At 41.4% G+C, this 23,573-nt stretch overlaps 1 protein-coding gene across 1 annotated transcript; it reads right to left on the bottom strand.

Moving 5' to 3' along the window:
• Positions 1 to 823: 823 nt before the first annotated feature.
• ARL6IP5 (ARF like GTPase 6 interacting protein 5) lies at positions 824 to 20,559 on the bottom strand. The gene is made up of 3 exons (XM_004419909.3): positions 19,944 to 20,559; positions 3,902 to 4,119; positions 824 to 1,792 (listed from the first exon to the last, which is right to left on the bottom strand). The coding sequence occupies exons 1-3, from the start codon at positions 20,117 to 20,119 to the stop codon at positions 1,620 to 1,622; spliced, it is 567 nt and encodes a 188-aa protein (XP_004419966.1). The 5' UTR covers positions 20,120 to 20,559; the 3' UTR covers positions 824 to 1,619.
• Positions 20,560 to 23,573: the final 3,014 nt, after the last annotated feature.

Below are 23,573 nucleotides of genomic sequence, written 5' to 3'. Positions count from 1 at the left end.
AAAGTATTAAAATTTTATTAAACAGTATCTGAAACACAAGCTGAGTGTTTGCTGTATAGTACATCCTCATCATTTACAGGGCTGTCATCAAGTTCCTCAGATAGTTAACCCAGATGTGCATTAAATAAAGTCTCACAAAAAAAAACCTTTGATAAATTTTATTCTTCATATTTGGGTAAGGGTACAAATTCTAGACCATGTCTTTGAAGTCACGGTGATATCACTGTGCTAGAGATAAAGGCTGCAGGCTGGCTGAGAAATTCAAATGCAAGAAAAATCAGGAGCAGCATATGCTGTTGCTTCTTATTCTAGGACCTACAGAGAGTCTCTTCAGTGAGTACTGCTCCAATTGTCTCCGTAATTCAAGGTTAGGGAAACCTACACGTTTTCTATTCATCTATGAAATCACTCAAATGGCAAGCAAAACATGTTGTATAACCTATTTCTAAACACATGGGAAATAGAAGGAAGAAAGTAATAGAATATATAAACTCATGCTATCTATCTTAATTCTAATGTCTATAAAAACATGTGGTTGTAACAATTGCTATCTAAAATTTTTATGAACTGCACAAGCCAGTGATCACTCCCATTTTCATTCCTATTTTAAAAGTCTTTTTACTTGGTCATCTAAAGATGCTGTTTAGATTTCAAAAGACGAGCCATCATTGTCCTCTTTGTGCCCCTAAGGAATTAATAGAACACACATTCATTTACTTCTTTCTAAATGTTCCAGTCAAAAACTAAACAATGAAAAACACCTGGGAAACATTACCTTGGACACATTTTTCTCATTACAACAACAAAAAATGTACAATATAAACAGAACTCAAGTTTTGTTTTATTTTGGTTTTTTGTTTTTTAACAAGACTGTCAAAAATAATACAGGTTACATAGCTGTAACCTCCTTAAAGAAGATGACATTTAGTTTGCAACAAATACCTACTAGTAAAAACACACCACTAGCATTGCAAGAATTTACAAAAAATTGACAAAATATTCTCCTAAACAGCTATCTTTATATTTGTAAACAAAATATAAACAACTGGTTTATCCAGTTTCCACTGCACATCAAACAGGCGGCAAAGTGATAGAGATCATCTTTGATTTTAAAAGAACAACAATAAAAGCCAAACTAATTTATACCCCCCATATTATAATCCTAGGGAATATTTTTGGAGGAGGATGCTGGGGGGATTAAAACAGGCTAATATGTGACATCATCTACTTACTAACAGTCTTTTCATTTACTCATATTGCCTTGATACTTTATAATTACATTTTTTCCTATAACAGTATTGTTGCTGTACAAGCCATAATTCTTTTATTTTCTTTTATTCTCCTAAAGAAATAAGTGTGATCCATTTCCTATCAGTTTTCATAAACACACTTGAAACTTCAGACATAATAGGAGGGTGGTTTCTTTCAGTTTCTGAGGTCTTCTCCCTGTAACATCAGAGATGTTAACAGTTTGGCCTATACGTGCATGCCGCCATAGATAGTTGGATGGTACGTGCACCTCCTATTTCAAAAATACAAATGGAAAGTAGGTCTGGACAAAGGCAAACTGCAACTTCAACTCGATTTCTGCTGCAACCCTATCACCAGGTCAGCTCTATTTATTCCTTCACTTTACTGATATAGTCAGTGAGTTTGTTGAAGCTTTCTTCCTGCTGTTCTAGGGCATCCAGGACAATGCCCATTGGCGTCCTCTTCAAACCTATTCCCTCCATTTTATTCTCCAGCTTGTTCTTGAGATTCCGAAGTCTCAGCGATGCATGGATAAACATCACTACGGAGAAGTGAAACATGGTTAGCACCAAAGCATCAGTTATCTTTCCCCGTAACAACATTACACTCCCTCTCTTCACACTTTCAGTAAACTGCCTCAGCTAGCAATAGTCCAATCTGGTTCTCTAAGTGATCCAAGCCCTCAAATGGATCCTTGGACTTTATATAAAGCTCTTTGTCAAGTCATACATAAAGTTTTCTCCATATGTGAAGGAAAATGTTGTATTCAGCAGGAAGGACCATAATCTGGCAGCCACATTTTTTTCTTCCCACATTGATATCATTACCTTTCAGCTACTTAAATGCCCTGAAAAATCAACATAGTTCCAACCTACATAAAAATCGACTTACACCAAGTTTTCCAGAAAGGAACTCATGCCCATTTCAGGGATTACCTGTATTTTGTTCCCTATGGGAAACATAAGGGTGAAGTCCAATTAGCAGGTGCTTCCTAAGAGGCAGTTTTCCAAAGGGTTGGATATAGATTTACAAATAAAAAATAAAGGTTTTACCTGATATATCCTAGTATTCCCCAAATTTGCTCCATCATTAAGAATTACCCAAGTTTGTTCATTAAGGAACAGATTCCCAGGCCCCCCTCCTGGACCTCCTGAACCAGAACCTTAAAGGGATGGACCTGGGAATCTGTATTTTAAACAGGCACCTCAGATGACCTATACCAGCAATATTCAAACTCCCGTGTACATACAAATCACCCAGAGAACCTGTTAAATAGGCAAATTCCGGGTCTCCACCACCCAAAACTCAGACTGTTAAGACTAAAGTAGGACTCCAGAATGTAAAATTTCAACAATCACTCTGGATGATTCCTACATAGGCGATCTTGGACCCTCATTTTGAGAAACACTGATGTGCATTCCATCTGGAGGCTCCCAACCTAGACTGACCATTAGAAACATTTGAGGAACTTTCTCAAAATACAGGTTCTTTGGGCACTACTGTTGACCCACAGAATCAAGATCTGCAAGGGATGTGGCTGGGAAATTTGTATTTTTTAATAAGCATCCTGGATGATTCTCACAATCATCAAAGTTTGGGATTGATCTTGTCTAATTTTCTTATTTTATAGATGAGCGAACTACAGGCCATATAGGAAAACTGGTTCAAATCACGTGGCTGGTTTCCAGCAGGTCAACGAATAGAAATGAGGATCCCTGACTCTCTACCTATGACACATTTCATTACGCTGGCCTGTCTCAGGCTCTGACGTGGAAAGGTACTCAAGTTAACAAGCTGTGTGTTTAAGCAGAAGCATTGAAATACTAAGCCTCTAGCACATAAGGAAAACCGGAAGAATATTTCAAAAAGTCTGAATTTCCTGATTCAAACATTTTGTCTAATAAGGTGTGGGATTCATCCACAAATATTCTGGGCTTAAACTAACAAAACCCCAAACAAACAACTGATTTTATTTAATGGAATAAATGTACACATGAAATGCTATTAAAAGTGAAAGGGATGTTCCTGTCACATAATACACTAGAATTTGAGTCAGATTTCTGATGATGAGACTGGAATTTTTTCTGTTCTTTATTTCAGGCTTCAAACATTTGGGATCTCAGTAAACGATGCATTTAAAATTTAGAAAGTATCTAGTTCTCTTCACCAGAATTGGAGTACTTGGTGTCTTATATTCTGGGCCAATTATTTCTTTTGAAAACTTAGAAAACTTTTGACACTAATTATGATTTTCTGAGTAAGCAGAGAGTAAATAGTTTACTTTCAAATGAAATACATTCATTCCTGTGTCAGGACACTATGAATGACACTTAAAGATTGAGAATAGACTCTAATATCAGACAAATCGGGAGTCCAGCACAGGGCTATGGAACCTTCTTGCCATATGACTTGGGATTTGTATTTCTCTTGTTAACTGTTGTGTCCTCAGAAGACTATCTGGCACAGAGCAGGTGCCCAATACATATTTGTGGAATTAATGGACTATTAGGCCTTGATCTGCTGTTTCAGAAAATTCTGATAATTTTGCAGATATGACAACACACATAAGAAACAGGTTATATAATTCCCGTGGAACAATCATGCCTACATTTTTTATGATATAAGAAAAGGAAGACTCAGGTTCACTTACGCAACAAAGGAAAAGTGATGCCAAACACAAAGACCATGACTCCCCCAAACATGGATATGAGGAAATAGCTAGCCACCATGACCACCATGACAAATGTCGTGGGGTACTGCTTCTTCATCCGGCGGAGGATGTCTTTATTGTGGGCTGCCCACACAAACCCTGTGAACACCAGCACCACCACAATTCCTCCAAGGATCATGTTGAAGGGGCTCAGGAACCTGGAATACGAAAAAAAGAGGAAAGGTAGGTCAACAGTCGTAGTAGCAGGAAGAGGAAGATGAGGAAGGGGAGGAGGAGTAAAAACAAGTGGTGAGTACTTACTAAGCATTAGATCTAAATTGTCTCATTTAATCCTCATAACCTGATGAGGTAGATACTATTAATTCATTTCTCAAATGAAGAAACTTAGGTGCAGAGGTGAGAAAATGGTGGAGCTAAAATTCACACCCAGGCAGTTTGACTCCCACCAAACTTGTCAGTCCATCTCATTAGAGGCCCACAATTTTACAAGACTTTTAAAATTTAAAAGAGACCCCCTTGTTTGGAGGGGCTGTGTTTAGCTATCATACATCCTGGGCTCTGGTACACATTAGATGGTATTTTCTGAGCTCTAAGGACTTATTTAAAATCCTGATAGAAACTGCCATGACAGGTGAATGCAGAGTAGAGGTCACACAGCGGCCTCCATGGGCCAGATTCAGTCTACAGTCACATTTTTGTTTGGCCTGTACAATGTTTTAAAAAGCTTTTACTTGAATCCCAATGTGTTAAAAACAATCCATAAAACTTTGGATTTCATGCTTCCTCTGGAAACAAGAAAATCTAACACTAGGCCCACTTTCCCACATGTCAACAACTGGCTGAAGCCCCTTCTCATTCAGATAGAACAAATGCTCTCCATTCAGCCCCAGTCCCCAACACTATCTACTGCATCTCTGACACAGAGGCCCCCAGTCAGCTGCCATTGATCACTGTTTTTCTAATAGCTGGTCTGCATTGGTCCTTACGTAACCTGCCTGGCCCATGGAGGCATTTGAGTTTATGACTCTAGGCATAGACAGTCCATTATAATTCTTTAAAAGGGCCCAGAGTATCATTAGGAGATGGGTCATCAGCTGAGATTCCCAAGCACAGAGCCTCCAGATTCATTGTTACATGAGCCAAAGGTTACACTACTATTGATAACAGAGGAACACATCATGAAGAGGAAATTTAGACAAATATTTCATAAGTGAGAATGACCAGGCATTGTAACCCCCAACCCCAACCCCAACCTACTGTGTCTACTAAACCCTTAACAAGACATTTGTGGTCTTGGGGAACGACAAAGGGGGTCAGTGTGTTTTCATCATGCTCTGAATATCAACATGACTGCTTTAGAAATGAGGGACAAGGGAAGACAGGATAATGGAAAGTGATGCCAAGAGCTTACTTTCGCTGAAACAAAACAGACGACGGATTCATACTCATACTGGGATTCATATTTAGGGTAACTAAGATTCTTTTTTAAAAAATCTCTTAAATTTTAGCTCTGATTCTGCCTCCTGAAACATGAAAGCTACTTTAAACAGTTTCAAAAAGGAATGAAAGTTATTACATACCTTAATGGGTGAAATCAAGGATATAAACTGCTTTGAAAAAGTTAAAAATTTCCATTAAAATGCATGGAATTAAGGGGTAAGAGTAGTGAGTGGTAAGAGTAGCAGCACATAATTTAAAATTAAACCCTATAATAATAAGTTTATTATTTCATTCAAAACTCTTGTGAATACTTATACTCTTCAAGGCAATAAAACCCCTCCTCAGAATAAAGTCCAAGGAAATAAAAATGCAAAGATTGACTTGTAACAGTATTCACATGAGTGGTATTTATGATTAAAAACTTTTAGAAATAACCTATACGGCCAACAATTTACTACATGGGGGTACTTACACTATTTTTAAAAAGTTGAAGTATACTTAATAATATGGGAAGACATTAATAATATATTGAGTGGGTAAAAGCAATTCTAATACATTCTCTCTGTTAGGAGGATTTATCATATATATTATATAGCTCAGAAGTAGAAATTTTTATATTTTGTATATTGTTTTGCAATCAGAAATAAAATGAACATATAAAAAAAGAAAACATAAAAGCAACAGTTCCCCAGCCCCACAACCCAGGCTTGCAAAGGCCAACTACAACAGTCCACCTTTTTTTCCATCATCTCTCCAATAACATTAATGCAATTTCAATTTATTAATTGAATTGAACCAGTGAACTGTTCCTTTTCCCAGCCAAACCTTGGTTCCTGGCCCATTCCCCAGATCCTTCTGCAGCCAATGTGCACCACCCCATCCCTCAAGCTTTCCCAACACCCAGCACACGTGCCATTCTGTCTGTCCTCCTTCTCCCTCAGTTCTTCACATCTGGATCTACTTAGTCTCTCTGTACTTTTTTTCTTTTCTTTTTAAAAATTTTATCTGGGTTATACTCTGTTTTCTGATTTAACCCCGGAATTGGTCTGGACAAGATAAAAATTTCCGTATAGGCCTGGGGAACAGATGAACTGGACAGGACAAAACCAAAATCATCTTTAGCAGGTAGGGGCAGGGAGACTGAGTGGAGAGGCCTGGAAACTCTCACAGATTAGTAAATCTCATTCCAAGCACCAAAAAGAATCTGACAGAAATTATACTAAAAGACTACAGTAGTTATACCGGGTAGTAGGATCCTGGGTAGTTTATTCCCATTTGCTTATTTTCATATTTTTTTCAATAGCCATGTATTAGTTGAATAAGAAAAAATTAATGTTTAAAAATGAACAAATGAAAACAGGGAAAGGTGCCTGAAAGAAACAAACCATTTTACATAACCTTGACTTTGACCTAGAACCCACCCAAATATTTCTGAGCTATAAAGAAAAGCAAAGATCAACATTAACTCAAAGAAGTAGAGTGGAGGGTTCAAGTTTAAAGAAACTTCTTTGCATAGCTGCAAATGGGAGATGGCGGGTTGGCAGCCAAGTGTCAAAAGTCACCTACCCAGTTCTTTCTCGAATACCTATTAAAATAATAAAATCATGAAGTGAGGTACAATAAAATGCACGCCAAGCTTTTTCTATTTTCCTCTGGACAAGTAATGTAGACATCTAGGTTGACTGTCTAAATAAAGCCAAGGACAGAGAACAATGAAAAATCCAGGCCTGATAAGCAATTCCAAATTTGCTTTTCACCTGTTCCTGTTGCTCATGTTCAAGGAAAGAGAACAGAGCAAAGAGTCTTATAGAACTGGTTTTAGCTGACAACACGCCCAGCCACAATCCATAATTAGAAAGTAACCAAGTTTCCAAGCTGGAAAAAATGAACAGTTACTCGAGCAGAAATGATTTTCTTCCTTATTCTACTTACGGGCAATTCCATTCCAAGAAATGGTAAAAGGCACACCATTCCAATGCCCTGGCACCTAACCTGTACTTGGAGCAAAATAAAAAACACACACTACCCTCCAGAGATTAATTTCATTTTCCAGTGAGTGCAGGAATTTGGGAACCAGTTCTTATCTGAGATGAGTAAAGCTTATACTCAACAGCTGGGCTCTTAGTGACGCAAGTCACAATAAGGCCCAAGAACCTTTAGGACACAACTTTCATACATATGCCACCCCAGCTTTCAAGCGGATAATTGCCTTTGGGTTCAGATGGGTGATAGGGCGTGAATGAGAGATGAGGAGGGGAGGCAGGAAGATAGAAGGAAGGGAGGAGGAGAGGGAGGGAGAAGGGGAGAGAGAAATGAGGGAAAGAGGGGGAGAGGGAGGGAGGACTGGGAGAGAGAGAGAGAGAGAGAACGTGATTTTCTGCCTGATTTTCTGCCTTTGGCGGAAGTAGGACGCAATTTTACAAATCAAAAACACTAAGTATGTTTTTCTATTGTGAGATAAAAATACATACATACATACATACATACATATCCCATTCAAATAAAGAAATAAATGTGATAGTTAAAAATTCTAGTGGAATCATTGACAGTTGTAAAAAGGTTTAGAATCTCATCACAGAATCCTGTAGCAGAGTCTTCAAAGATGTATCAGTTCAATCTCATTACACAGATGAATAAACTGAGGCCCAGAGAAATGATGACATGTATTCAAAGGGATCCAGGGGGAGAAAAAAGGGTGCCATCGATGTAACTGTGACAGCAATTCACAATATAACCCATTCTGCGTTGTTAACCAGCTTCAGGAATTTCCTTCCTCCAACCATTCTAAGTAACCCCGTCCTTCCAGGTGGAGCAAGCAACTAAGGATCATCCTGGGAAATTCTTCAGCATTCTCATTTCTTTCTGAAGGAAGGTGGCCATTAGCGGGTTTGGACACGTGTCTTAAACTTGGCAACATGATTCAGCTAGCTATATCTATAGATTCAGCACAAGCTGCTGAAGGGAAAAAAAATCTTGGCCAATCACAGAATTTTAGAGCTAGGGGAGATTTTGAAAACTCACTTCATTCTACATATAAACAAGCTAAGGAACAGACAGTTAATAAATTTGTCCCAAGACCACCAATCGCAGAGTTTGGTGATAAAAGTTCACCAAAAGAGAGATCCTCAGATCAACTCAAGTGCACATTTGTAACTCCTGTCATGCTGCAATGCCAACAAGACCCAAAGAGGCAGTGAAATATTTCTGAGCAGCAGAAGCAGCTTTGCACTGAGTTCCAATTTTCTGGCCCAAAAAGCTATTTTTGTAGTTTGGTTCCTGAGGAAGCCTGACTCACCAAGAAAGTGGGGAACAATTTACTCATAGCGGACTTCTCTAACTTGGCGATGTTTTTCCACAGTCCTTCAACAGCCAGAGAGATCACTGCAAATACAAATCCACCCATCCATTTTCTTGCCTCTGCATCCTGGGCCACTACATACAATTGTGTAGTTTGTACCTCGGACAAGGCCTGGCTGAGGGGGTGAGTGGGCCCTGAAATCCAGGCTACGCTTCACTTGCCAAGCCTGTGATTTGGCTTAAGCTGCATCTGCTAAGAGTAAGGGGCGCTTTTAATAATATATACTAATAATTAGTATGAGGGAGCCCTAAGGGCTAGCAACATCCCTGCCTGCCAGCTTTCTCATACCACCTCCTCCTGATTCTGCACTCCATCCGCTGGGGCTTCTCTCTCTAGAACTCATCCTGCCTCTGGTCGTCACAGGTATGTGCACAAGCTGTTCTCTCTGCCTGATTCACTCCTACCTCTGTCAAATCTCAGCTTAATCAGCTTTTCCTCAATCTCTCTGACCAGGTCATAGCACCACATGCTTCTTCTTCTTCTTCTTTTTTTTTTTTTTTTGTGAGGAAGATCACCTGTGAGCTAACATCCATGCTAATCCTCCTCTTTTTTTGCTGAGGAAGACCGGCTCTGAGCTAACATCTATTACCAATCCTCCTCCCTCTTTTTTTTCCCCCAAAGCCCCAGTAGATAGTTGTATGTCATAGCTGCACATCCTTCTAGTTGCTGTACGTGGGACGCGGCCTCAGCATGGCCGGAGAAGCGGTGCATCGGTGCGCGCCCGGGATCTGAACCCGGGCTGCCAGCAGCGGAGCGCACGCACTTAACCGCTAAGCTACGGGGCCGGCCCCCACATGCCTCTTCTTGATAGCACTTATCACAGGGGCAGTTCTACATTTATTTGAATGAGTATTGGCTGAATGTCTCTGTCTCCTACTAGAGATTAAGGTCCATGAGGACAGAGACCATGACGTTTCTCCCCCCAACACCGAGCACAGCGCCTGGCATACAGTAGGTATTGAATAAATATTTGTTGAAAGAAAGAAAAAAGCTAAGTAAGCATCCAGTACATTTTCATGTTACTTAAATAAGCCCAGCAACTTTCTACGGCCACGAGTTAAGTGACGTGAGATTGACCTTGGACAGATCACTGTTATTCTCGTTGTACACTAAATATTACTGGAGAAATAGTCCTTGTCTTTGTGCCTTCACAAAGTTGTGATGAAAAGAACAAATAAAAAATCAAAAGTAGGAAAGATATCTAAACTCCAATGCAAATGTAAGAGATGATTATTGTGATATGATGCTCAAGGTGAAAGGGCACTTGAGCTTGCTGGAAGGAGGAACCTTTGTGTGTTTTGTTGCTGTTGTGTGCAGGGAGCCAGAAGGGAGAGTGAGTGGGCTACAGGGAGACTCACGCTCCTGCCCACCTGTCTCTGTAGGCCCCTCTTGCTCTTTGATTTCTCAGATAACCCTAAGAGTCTTCTGCGGTCATTTTGGTTTCCCAACACACCTTCCGTCCTGGCAAGAACTATTTCTCACTGTAAAGTATAAATATAAATGGACAAGTCAGTTTTGAGTAAATGTGATCAGTGTCTCTTGGGCCTAATGATCACGAGCAGTTAAGGTGGGACGGGAGCCTGTCTCTTTTGTCACAGAGAGGTCATGGTAGCCTCACCTTGAGATTTTCCTAACCAATTGAATGAGAAAGGCCCACAGTATTGATTGCATATTCGCTGTGTACTGAATATTGACTGCACCCTCTGTACTTGGCACCAACAAACTAAACCCTCACATCCAAATGATCCACTGACTCGGCAGCCATTGGTGTGTTAAAAGTATTCATAGTGGGGTGGCCCTGTGGCTTAGTGGTTAAGTGCGTGTGCTCCGCTGCTGGCGGCCCGGGTTTGGATCCCGGGCACACACCAACGCACAGCTTCTCCAGCCATGCTGAGGCCGCATCCCACATACAGCAACTAGAAGGATGTGCAGCTATGACATACAACTATCTACTGGGGCTTTGGGGGAAAAAAATAAATAAAATAAAATAAATTAAAAAAAAAAAAAGTATTCATAGGAAGACATATCTTATGAAACTCCATGTTTTCTTTTGCATTTATCAACTAATTGCTTGTTTTATTTTTAATAAATGATGGGTTGGACCTGGGTTAGAAGCCATATATTTCATGCTTTCCACAGTGATGGAGCTTCAAATATCAGTCAGTGTATGAGGCTCTGATTAGACTGCAACAAATCCTTCTTAAACTTTTTATCATGGCAAATTTCTAACATACACAAAGGCAGAGAGAATGGTATAACAAACTCTCCTGGGGGCCGGCCCTGTGGCCTAGTGGTTAAGTTCAGCACACTCCGCTTTGGCAGCCCAGGTTCGGTTCCCGGGCACAGACCTACAGCACTCGGCGTCCAGGCTGAGGTGGTGACCCACATACAAAATAGAGGAAAATTGGCATGGATGTTAGCTGAGGGTGAATCTTTCTCAGCAAAAAACACACAAAAAATCCCAAACCCTCCTGTCTATTCATCATTGCCTTCAACAATTAGGAACCCACGGTTACTCTCACGACAAGTAATGTTTGAGAACTAAAGTGGAAAGATGTTTGTTTACAAACTGTTCTTTCTGAACGCTTTTAGTAGAGCAAATAAAATTGCTGTCAAATGGCAAGTTCTTACAGAGCTTCGGAGAGAAGACGGGCTGGGCAAAATGCTAATAAGCCTGGTGACACATAAACTCCTTTCCTACCAGCAGTTTCTTCTCTGTTTACCTCCCGCTAACACCAAATTTCTGCATTCCTTTTTGTTCCTCTGAGACCAGGAGAAGCTGCACTGATGGGAAATGACGTAGATTAGTAGATGTGAGAACCAAGCCCCTGTTTTCCACTTCAGATGGCCTTTCTGCCTTCCAGGTCTCTCCATTAGCAAATGCTCCACGGCAGAGAAGGCCAGGAGATCCTACCAATTTATAATAAATGCTTGCAGAATGGAGAGGCACCCTGCAGGTTTTGTTTAAGATCACAGGCATGAAAGTGTTTCCTGAAACAAGAAGCCAAGCTCATTAAAAGAGACAGAGGAGAATGTTATGGGGAAGTATTCTAAAGCTGAGTGATAATCAGTAGAATACATTTGTCCAAAAGGAAAATAAGAAATTTCCAATAGTTGGGTCAAGTTCATCTTTTAGAACTAGATTTCCTATACTGAGGACCCTGCCCCTAATAATTTGACTGAGAGCTTTTGTACTCTAAGAAAGTGGCCAGGAGGGGCCGGCCCGGTGGCGCAGCGGTTAAGTGCACATGTTCCGCTTGGGCGGCCCAGGGTTCGCAGGTTCAGATCTCGGGTGCGTGCTAACGCACCGTGTGTCAAGCGATGCTGTGGCAGTGTCCCATTTAAAGTAGGGGAAGATGGCCACGGATGTTAGCCCAGGGCCAATCTTACTCGGCAAAAACAGGAGGACTGGCAACAGATGTTAGCTCAGGGCTAATCTTCCTCACACACACACACACACACACACACACACAAAATTCAAAGCGTGCAAAAGGGTATAAAATGAAAAAAAAAGACAGTGGCCAGGAATCCAAAATATGTTCATTTATTTGCACACTGACCCAGAATCATTGCAAATCCTATGTATGGAAAGGGGACAGACACTACCAACCCCAGGCTGACAGTGGCAGGGAACATTTAACAAAAAACAAAGTGTGTGGGGAAGAGCACTCAAGAACATGGTTACATAAATAGTGTCAGAAGGTGATTTAATGAAAGACAATCCTTATTAGATGAAAAATTTTGAGATTAAAATTTTATTGAGTGTTGATACACCTCTTAAAGTTCTGTACTCAGAAGAAACACATAACCCACCAGGGGAAGACATATGCCAGCAGGCCACGTGATCTGCCTCGAGTGCAAATAAAGGGGGATGGGAGGGCAGGAAGAGACTAATTCCGGGAGGATTTGGGAAGGCTGGGTGGAACTGTCTTCCTGCCTATATCCTCAGGACCTAGACAGATCCGGCACATAGCAGGTGCTCTGTGAATATTTGTTCGACCGAGTAGAAGGCATCTGAGCTGTAGGTGAGGATGCGTGAAATTTAATAACCCTTTCCCTTGTCCACAAACTCAATGCCTCTTCCATTTTCAACACCTGAGATTTTTGGAATTTGGAATCATAATGTACAGGGAGATCAGGTAAGCCAGGTTGAAAACAATGTGTGTTTATGTAGGTGTATGTTTCTGTACACTTGCTATACATAATGATTATGTGTTCAGTGTCGTCTTGCTACCCGTCTAGATTCCAAACTTGATGAAGGCAGCTGTCTTACTCTCTAGTGTATCTCCTAGCACAGTGCCTGAGAAGTTGGTAAGTGCTTCAGAGTCTTTGCGGAGTGAACGAAAGAACACAAACAAGATTAACGTTGTAGAATCGGTGTTGAAGCTGCTTAATCTCAAAAATATTTCCACTAGGTTTTAGCATAAATAGACTGCAATAAATTCCATCTGCAAATGTTTTAATACATTCCTATCCAGATCATCCCAAGGCTCTCTCATTTGTTTTTTTCCTCTACCACCTGAAAACTTGATTTTTCATCCTTGCAGCATTAAAAGGTACAATCTGACCACTTCTTAATATGAGATGCTGGTAGCCACAGGTCTAGAATATACTATGGGACCTCACTCATTTTAAAAAGATTACAGTAATGCTCTTTTCAAATAGAATTACCAGCCTTCCAGAAACTCCTTACCATCTCAAGTAACTGAAAGCACAAAGTGGCAACCCTAGTGTCCACCTTCTGGTAACACCTCCCCAGGCCGCACCGTGCTGCGGTGCTGCCGTACATTAGCTCAGAAAATATGAGCTCATTCATTCAGCAGCCACATTGTGCTGTCTTAAAGCAGGGGCACAAACGTATGCAGTTGAGAATAAATGAGCCTTTCTGGCTGGAGACACAGCAGAGGCATTTATATCTTCGCAAATTCTGTGTGTGGTTGGTGCTTCTGAGGCCAAGGCAGAAAATATGAGTTCTCATGGCAGGGAGGAATTTGTGAGAATAAGTCAAGCATAACAACACAAATGCTGTGAGAGTCAGCATTCAAACAGTTGAATTTGTTTAATTAGGAACTTTAGAACATTTGCAATGGCTTAATGGAAAAGGTATTTCACTTCACATCAATAAAACAAGCTACTATCAGCAGCTTTGGTTCTAATTAGCCATGTTACCTCAAGCTTTTATGTTTGTGAAATTTGGCGGGTTTGATGGAATCAGCACTTCTCAACTGCAACTTGGGGATGTAAATCAGAATCACTTGGGGAGTTAAGAAAAAACATACAGGTGCCTGGACCTAGCCAAGAACTATATATTTAGAATCTCTGAAGGTAACACCTGGGCATATAGGTAACTTTATTTAAATTTTTTTAGTGTTTCTTTTGAACCAGGCCAGATCAGTGCTTCTTAAATTTTTACGTGCCTGTGAGTCATCTAGGAGTCTTGCTAGAATGCAGATTCTGACCCAAGAGGTCTGGGATGGGGCCTGAGATTCTGCATTTCTAACAAGCTCCTAGGGCGAAAGATGCTGCTGTTCCGTGGCCCACACTTTGGATAGATTTCTCCAGCTCAAATCTTTTGGCATTCTATTAAGCACATAGAAATTCCTCTCCACAACTAGAATGTATCACATGCTTAGCACTTAAATTGCAAGTGCAATTAGGTGTTGCTTTTGCTTTTCACTTTGAAAATAGAAGCAGAGACTTTCACTGCTATATGTGATATAAAAAAGAATATCCAGTGCTGGATGTCTTATGTCAAAGATGGAGACGGTAAGTCATGTCCTCTTTAATACTAGACATCTTTCTTTTCTTGATTTAAAGGACACAGCCATTTTCAGCAAAACACACATTCGCCAACTTGTTATTCATGCTATTCCTTTTAAATCTTTCAATCTCGTCTGAAGTGATGCCTGAATCTCAAAAGGAAACTCAAGTCTGCAAGGGAAGCAAAGTTTTATAACAAACACAAGTTGCAATTAAGACAAAACCACTAAAGTGTATCCATCATCTAATACTCCTGCCTAAGAGAATACACAAGTTGTGAGAATTTTAAATATGCCTGTAACCTAGGATTTAATATAATAACAGCAGCTAACGTTTGAGTGTTATTATTTGCTAGGTGTTAATGTGTTTTATATTAAGTCACTTAATTCCCACTCTGTAGCTGTGGAACTCCAGAGCAAGTGAACTTTGAAGCAGAAAGCTAATCAAAAGCAAATGCCAGGGCCAGCCCCGCGGCTTAGCGCTTAAGTGCGCGTGCTCCGCTACTGGCTACTGGCAGCCTGGGTTCGGACCCCGGGCACGCACCGACACACCGCTTGTCCGGCCATGTTGAGGCTGCGTCCCACATACAGCAACTAGAAGGATGTGCAACTATGACATACAACTATCTACTGGGGCTTTGGGGAGAAAAAGGGAAAAAAAGGAGGAGGATTGGCAATAGATGTTAGCTCAGGGCCAGTCTTCCTCAGCAAAAAGAGGAGGATTGGCATGGATGTTAGCTCAGGGCTGATCTTCCTCACAAAAAAAAAAGAAAAAGAAAAAAAAGCAAATGCCAGAATTCTGTCAAAAAATAAAAAGACTGAGTCTGTGGAACTAGTAGAGTCTTCCAGGCAGAATAATAAAAGAATGATAGCATAACAAATTTAATAAATTAAGGATAATGATCAAAGCTGTGGAAAGCTTCAAATCCACTCCATTCTTATGTTTGAAAAGTTAAGAGCCAGGAGCTAAAGTTAAACTGCTTTGCTATGAAATTGCAAGAACTCTGTTTTTGTAACTTGTTATAAAGCATCTTGCATTTAGTGAAGATGATGTTGAGGAATCATCATGATTTTCTTGGTAGTAGAGCAGTGGTTCTGAATCAGAGGTGATTTGGATCCCCAGGGGACACTTGGCAATGTCTAGAGACATTCTGATTGTTACAACTGAAAAGGAGGGTGCTACTGGCATTCAGCAAGTAGAGAGCAGGGATGGTACTAAACATCCTACAATACACAGGACAGCCCCCTTACAATAAAGAATTATACCAAAATGTCAACAGCGCTAAGCTTATATGAGAAACCTTGCAAGAGAGAATTTCAACAAAATTCTACAAGGGCAATATTAGTGAAGAGTTTGAAATATAAACTTTTTTAAATTGAATTTTTACACTACAGTAAGCCTAACCAATATGTAGCAAGTGCCGTCAGCAATGACCCAGTTGGAATCACTTTAGGAGCGTGTTGTTGTTATGTGCTGGCATGTTGCTATGTGCTTCAAAATAATTTGTTCCATTCAGTAGGTTAAAAGTTGCCCCTGTAATCACGTGGAGGTTCATTTATTTACTTCTTGCAATCACAAACTAAACATCTACTATGTAGTAGGACTTAGGGATACAGAGAATAGAAATAATGATAACCACAAGAAAAAGAAAAAATAATCACAAAATCCACAGTCTCTGGCCTCTAGGAGTGGAGACAAGTGAACAGACAACTTAAAAGCCCATGGAGTAAGTACTAAGAAAGATACAGGCACAGGCATATTAACACAAGGGAGTGAGGGACAAAGGGAGAAGTTTCCTCAAAGAGGTGGTACCAAAACTGAGTCTGGTAGAAGGAGGAGTAGGTAAGTAAACTGGGGATTGGAATTTGGGTGGATGGAGCCACTGGATAAAGAGGCTGTGTATGTTTCTGAGTAATCTCTATGATAACACCAACAACGATAAAAACAATAAGTAACATTTGTGGAGCAAAAACTAGGAGCCAGACACTGTTCTAGGAGACTTGCTTATGTTAACACAGATAATCCTCACAGAAGCTCTATGAGGCAGGTACTATAATTAGTCTCATTCTACAGATGAGGCAGCTGAGGTATGGGGTGGTTCAAGTGACTTGCCCAAGGTCACATGGCTAGTGACTGGTAGCTGGGATTCAAAATTTACTTAATCTGACTCTGGTGCCTAAACTCTTAACTGCTACCTTATACTGCTTGAAGAGTCAGAAGGTATGACAACTGTCTTCACCAAGGGCTACTAGCTAAAAGACTTACTCAGAGTTAATCTAAGAGGCATAGTAGACCTACCAAGTGGAAATCATGTGCCTGGTAAACCATGCTTTTAGAATGAAGACCAAACTTCTAACAGTGGATTACCAGGCCCTGCCTGATCACGACCTCATACACAGATTTATCTCTATCCTAATCCCTCTTTAATCTCCCTCTTGGTACAGGCAGCCCTTTCTGGTGTTTTTGGAGCTGGATTATATCCGTTTGGTCTTCCCTCTCCCTTCCTGCAATCTTGAAGAGCAGGCTATCTATCCTCACCCAAGCCAGTTTTCAACACAAGAACATTAAGAGTTGAGGGCCGGCCCTGTGGCTTGGTGGTTAAGTGCGCGCGCTGCGATGCTGGCAGCCCGGGTTCGGATCCCGGGTGCGCATTGAGGCACCACTTCTCTGTCCATCCTGGGGCCGAGTCCCACATACAGCAACTAGAAGGGTGTGCAGCTATGACATACAACTATCTACTGGGGCTTTGGGGGCAAAAAATAAAAAAAAAAAAAAAGAACATTAAGAGTTGAGACTAGAGCCCTCCAACAATGCTCTGGAGGCCCTTCCTCACCAGCAAGGGACTGAACCATTGAAGAACACCCTTTGAACACAGTCCTTTCCCCAGTAAACACCCAGGCCACATTTTCACACACACTCTACCGAGATATCATGAGAAACTATCAGATGCCGTAGAGGATCCAGATAAACAGCACTGCTCTCACACACTCATCTACTGACATCAATAACAGAGGAAAGTTCTCTGTAGAATGAGAAATGTTGCAGAATCAACTAAGTTCCCTGACCCTGAAGATATCTGGTTTCTTCTACCTTTAAAAGACTGTAATTCTAAACTTCATAACTCATAAGAAGATGGCATAGTAGTCAAGAGCACAACCCTGGGTCTGTGACTTTGAGCAAGTCATTTAACCTCCTTAGGTTTAATAATAATAATAATAATAATGATGCCTCATCTCATTGGGTTGTATGAGGTAATGCAGGTAAATTACTTAGCAAAGTACCTGGCACACAGGGCACTCAATACATGTTTCCTTTTATTATTATTAGAATATAAAGAAAGAAAAGAGCAATTTTTGGAAAAAACTACAGACTGTGTTTGTAGATGCACAGAAAACAGTTGAAGGTCATACACCAAATTTTTATTGGAGTACCAAGGAAATCTCACATTTTACAACACCGTTTTCAAAATAAGTTACTGCTGGCCTGTATCTTTTGTAAGTTTTTAAATATAAGAATAATAAAAAATAAACATGGCTATTTTTCACTTTTACCTTCAAAAATTTCACTGCCAACAAACATCTCATTTTTGAGAAGGGGAATGGGAAAAACCAACCTCCCCAAACTGCCTGAGTCAATGGGCTAAGACACCATAATGAAGGAGCTATATTTAGTCAAGGGACTGGCTCCTGACCTTCACAATGAAAAATGGATTTTATCAAGGCAGGCAAGACTGCCCCAGCTTGTGTGCGGTCTGGGCGGTACACCTCTTTGAAAAGCAGGATTTTTTTCTGTACATTTGATTGGTCTGTGTCAAACCTTGCCTCATATCTAAGATTTTGTGGTTACCTCAAAAAAAAAAAAACCCCAATAACTAGATCACCAGAAAAGAAGCCTTGATCACTTCTTTACAAAGAGAGAGAAGAAAAAGAAAACAACAGATGCAATCCTATTTACTTTGTTTTAAAGAAATTTTTTAGCGTTCTGGAAATGAGCTTCAAGTATAAAGCTAGCGGACGGCTCGGAAGGCAGCTGCCTCAGGCCCCAGGCCTGTCCTACCCCAACTAATTTTAACTCGGCTGCCACCCTAATTCAGAGTCGGCTCAGAGCCCGTGCCCTCCACACACCAAGCCATTCTCAGAGTTTGTAATTCCTTAAGCAAGACCTAATGACAATCTGTGTGACCGTCTACTGAATCCCACTAATGAGGGTTCACTTCTGCATGGGGGCCACTACTCTGAACCACACTTAGAAACTGTGAATTTGCGCTCTCTCTCCTCTGTGCTATTTGGTCCTATAGCTTCTCATCAACTGCCATGTGCCCTTGGGCCAGAGTTCACGTCTGGTTGATCTCGGTGTGCTCTGAGCTTGGCACAGAGAAGTGACTCAATAAATAAGTGAAAGAACAGCCAAACCAACCTAAGAAATCACCCTATTTGCCCTTTCCCACACCTTCCAAGTTTAGATTTCTCCTCTTTCTCCCAGACCAGCTTGCTCTCTTTCTCCCAGAACAGCTTGCTCTTCTCCTCTATATTTGCTCTCAATGGCAAGTGAGTTTCTTTATAAAGTCTGAGGGTGGCTGTTTCTTAACAGATGCAAAGGTTCAGAAGGATCTAGAATATCACCACCCCATCCTGCAAAAGTGAGAGAAGCATTTCTTAAAGGGTGAACTACAAGAAAAGGTGGTTTCCAGCAGAGCAGGTGCATGTGTGTGTGTGGGAAATCATATATGACACGGGGCACTTCTTATTTTAAGACAATGTATTGAAAAGGCCTTTAATACACTGAAACCACAGACTAGGAAGTGAAGATAAAGTGACCACGCCTGACAACTTCTGGAAGAAAAAGCAAGAGGACCCTGTTCCTGGAGTCAGAGCAACCTTCACCCCACAATGGGAGATGTGCCACCTGGGAACACTCACCCTCTTGCTCCCAAGCTCAGCTTTCCTGTACAGTGTGGCTGGCACTAGGCGGAAAAACCGACAAAGCGCCTCACCTCTTAGATGCCCTTTTTACACTAACACCCCCAAAAGGTAGAGTCCCGATCCACACCCTGCTGCCCCAAGCCTCCCAGGGCGGCGCCCGCCCCAGCCAACCCTAGGATAAGGTTACACCACTTTCCTCTTTCTTCTTATTTTGAAAAACTGGAGCACTGTAAATAATCTCCCCCAGCAAGAGCCCAAGCAGAGCACAGAAAAAAAAGTGTCATTTTTTCCTGCCCGAGGTTGGCAAAATTTCCCCATCCCTAGGGACCCCCTCATGTCTCAGGCGGGGGCGAGAAAAGGAAAAGGGTACCCCCAGATTGCTGGCCTCGCCCTGAGAACAAGTTTCCACTGGCTTGACCGCTTGTGGTTGCCAGGACAGGCGCCTGGCGTGGAGAGCGTTTCCGCATCCCGGGATCTTGCACCGGGAGCCCCCTCCAGGCTGCCCGCGATTAGTACCCGGGGGCGGGGGGATCCCACTTACCCTACAATGGAAATCATCATGGCAGCCACCACCAGGTAGTTGGTCTGATAATAGAGCAGGTTGCTCACCACGCGGTTGTTCCATTTGGAAATGTCCCTGAAGTCCGGCCGAGCGAAGCGGTCAGAGCCCGGGAAGAAATCGTCCCAGGCGCGGAGAGGGGCGATACTCACGTCCATGGCTCGTCTCGCAGCTTCTTGTTCTTCGCTTCTGGAATCTGGCGGCGGCGGCGGCAGCAACCGATCAGCTGAGCTGGGTTAGAGATGACAGCAGCTCGAGCTCTGTCCGCTCTGCGGTTGGCAGGCAGCGGAGCAAAGGAAATTGGGAGCGGGCGGGCGTTTTTTCTCTTCTTTACTTCTTGATTGGCTCTAAGTGGTTGGTTTCAGGAAAACGGGGGCGCCGCGACAGACCAAGGGGCAGAGTGCAAAACAGATGAAATGACAGAAAGAAACCAGCGGAAATCCTCTGTCTGAAGCGAGGTGGCAACGCCTTCTCTGGCAGTCCGAATACAAACAGCCTCCTTTAAAACACCCCTTTTGAGCGTTTAACCTAGGAATGTGTTCTGGACTTCAGGGAAATTTTTTTGCAGCCGTTCAAACGCTAGTCTAAGTGAAATGGAATGGAAGGCAACTATAGTGTTACTGGAGGATGAGCTGGTTTTGAAAACTAAGTAGTTAATCTCTGCACATCTGAAAGCAATTCTCATGTTTTCTCTGCTTCACCATGAGTCACTGCGAGTGAAATGACATTGGCAAAATAGGAAGGAAGGACGGGTATACGAACGGAAGGGCTGGTTTGTTCTTTCACTTCTCTTCCTGTTCTCCATCTCTATTCTCCCCAGGGTAAAATTATTGAACTACTGTGGGATTCTGATAAAGTGGGCACTCTAGTTACTTCAGCCCTGGGCTGGGATGTTGTTTACATTTGAAAGCAAACGATGGTCTGCAGTGAACTGATTGTTCTGCCTCCAGTATCTTTTGGGCAGAAACATGGATTCTACTCCTAAAGAGCTTTCTTAGTTTTATCCTAATGCTTGGGGACAACTTTCACTAAGGCAGCACAGTATTTTAACAGGTAATGTGCTAGTTTTGTATCCCAGCCCAAAGAACTGCCAAGAGATGTATTCGTTGTAAATTCTCTTCTAAGGGTTCCAAAGGATCATCTTTTTTCAGTTAATGGGCTGGTTGGTACAGTAAACCTCCTTGTATCTCAAATGCAAGAGAAAAAAGTATTTTGATTCCTTGCATAGTGTGGTAGGTAGAATTCTAAGATGCTAGTGTCTAAGATAACAGAGTCTCTAACCCTGCAAGTGGTGCTGTTTTTAAAAAACTGGATTTACTCTCCTTACACCAATTTTCAAAATTTGGAAAGCAATAAAATATACCTAATGCTAAGTCTAGAATATATAATTTGGTTTTCTTGATGATTCAGAAGGCAGTTCAGGAACTTTGACTCTAAGGAATTACTCATGCCACTGGTATTCAGGAAAGTTTGGTGATTGAATTGAATCAGTGCTAAGATATAGCCTAGATGATGCTTTTTGAATAAAGTTTAAAATGTGAAAATGTTCCTAAGCTCTCACATTTTCTTGATTCTGGAAAAATGGGAAGGTTCAAACTCAAAGGAAGCAAAATTAGAGTCCTAGCTCCTTGATTTCTGGCAGGGAACTGTGGGTAATTACTTAATCTCCTCAAGCCTCAGTTTTTTCATGTGTAAAGTGGGTATAATAAGAACATTTGCCACATAGGTGAAGATAAATAAAAGAGTGGATGGGAAGTGCTTAGTATATAGTAATTGTTCACAGTTAGATACTATTGTTATTGTTATTAATAATAGGACAGGCCATGATTCATCTATATGGCACTCATAGTGCTTTAACCTGATTTGTTTTCTATGCTTTTATAATGAACATGCACTGACTTTTCTCTATCTTCTTGCAATGTTATTTTTGTGGTTGTATCTGGATAGACTTGATAGGGAAAAAAAGGTTGAAAAGTTTCAGAATGACGCCAACAGATATTTTGAGTCTTTTCAAGGCTCTATGAAAGCATTGTGGGAGATAAAAAAGGTGAGAAGAATGCAGCCTTGGCCTGCCGTCAAGGATCTTGCAATGCAGTGGAAATACTACTTAAATATAAGACAGTGAGAGGAGTGCTGAATAGAGATGTGCCAAGCCTCGGTGCTCAATTACAGGAAGTCAGGGGGTGTAGAAGAATTCCCTGGGGCTTAAGAATTTCAAGAAGCAGCACTGTGGGCAAGCTGAGTAAATGATGTTGGGCAAGACCAGCAAGACCAGCGTAGGAGCCCCACTAGGCCCCCACACCTGTTGGAGAGATTAGTGAGCATTAGGAGCTGTGACCAAGAACTTTTACCTTCCAGTTGCTCAGTACTGCATGACGGTAAGTTGTCAAGTGCGTGTTACTAACAATATGATTACTCATTGATCATAGGCAACTGATAAACAGTAAACATTTGTTCAGTGTATTTTTACTTATTTGTTTAAACTCCAAAGAGCTTTAAAAATAAAGAAATGAAAAAAGCCATATATAGCTGTATATAGCATGATCCTCTTCTCCCTCTCTCCCAAAATATTAACCATGCATCTCTCTCTGGTTAGATTATGCGAGCCTTTTTTTTTCACTACACATTTCTACCTTTGTCACAAAATCATTTTAAATAAAAATGAACACATATGGAATCCTTACTTTATTTCAGGCACCATTTGAAATACTATTAATAGTAGCTCTTTGTCACTATTCATGGGGGAAAGGTAGGGGGAGATTCAATGCAGAGGCCTTCCTGAGGCTCTTATATCCAGACCTGTGCTTCTAAATAGGTCTACCCTGAATATTTATCTGTTTGTATATAAACCATAGTGGATAGTCTAATAGTTTATGATATATTCCATTTGAAATTAAATAAACCTGTTGCAGGTTTCTCTTGCATGTCTCTGTTAACTTTCATTACTGGCAAGGGCAGGTGGCTATTTCTAATCGGTCAGTCTGAGCCAGTGGGAGTGCCTGGTGTCATCTACCAACATACCACCACAGTGAGTCAGGGTGTTAGTCCCAAGGCACGCAGATGAAGGGCCAGATGCCTTTGCAGACCTCTTTGTGGCCAGCCGAAGCCTATCCCTGGGCCTCAGTTTCCTCCCTGTGAAATGGGTAGGTTTGGACTAGGTGATCTCCAAGTTGCCTGTTGGTTTTTACCCTCTGAGGTGGCTGAGATGCTCACTGCCAATAATCAAAAGGTCTCCTGAAGGTAGCATTGCTGGGGGCTTAGGCCACATGAGCCTGTTTTGAAAAGCAAGGGTTTAACCTCAGTGGTTTCCATCTGTGGAGTAGTCTGGGCAAGAAAAAGAGGTTCTGGGTTGATGTTGAGACGTGTGACCCAGGGAAAGAGGCTGGTGTCTCTTGCTACGGACTGTGGACTGTGAACTCTATCCCCCATTTACTGCCTGGCACTGATTTTCAGCTCAATGAATGCCACTGAAATGAACCTAATTGGGAGATAATAAAGGACAAAAAGAAGATTAAATATCATAATTTATTAACAGCAGCTACATGTAGTGAGTACTCATCAGGCTTTATGTACTCCATTTCATTGGTTCTTAAGTTTTATCTTGCACAGAAT

The sequence above is a fragment of the Ceratotherium simum genome, chromosome 5, assembly GCF_057802395.1.
Source record: "Ceratotherium simum simum isolate JZ-2026a chromosome 5, ASM5780239v1, whole genome shotgun sequence".
Taxonomy (NCBI): domain Eukaryota; kingdom Metazoa; phylum Chordata; class Mammalia; order Perissodactyla; family Rhinocerotidae; genus Ceratotherium; species Ceratotherium simum.
Note: the sequence above shows the minus strand (reverse complement) of the source record. Positions and strands in the feature narration are given on the sequence as shown.

Excerpts from the sequence above, each read along its gene's own strand:
- ARL6IP5 (XM_004419909.3), bottom strand. The coding sequence starts at position 20,119 with ATGGACGTGAGTATCGCCCCTCTCCGCGCCTGGGACGATTTCTTCCCG. Across the intron at positions 4,120-19,943 it reads ATGATGATTTCCATTGTAGG|GTTCCTGAGCCCCTTCAACA; the intron begins GTAAGTGGGATC and ends TTCGTATTCCAG. Across the intron at positions 1,793-3,901 it reads CATCACTTTTCCTTTGTTGC|TGATGTTTATCCATGCATCG; the intron begins GTAAGTGAACCT and ends ACTTCTCCGTAG.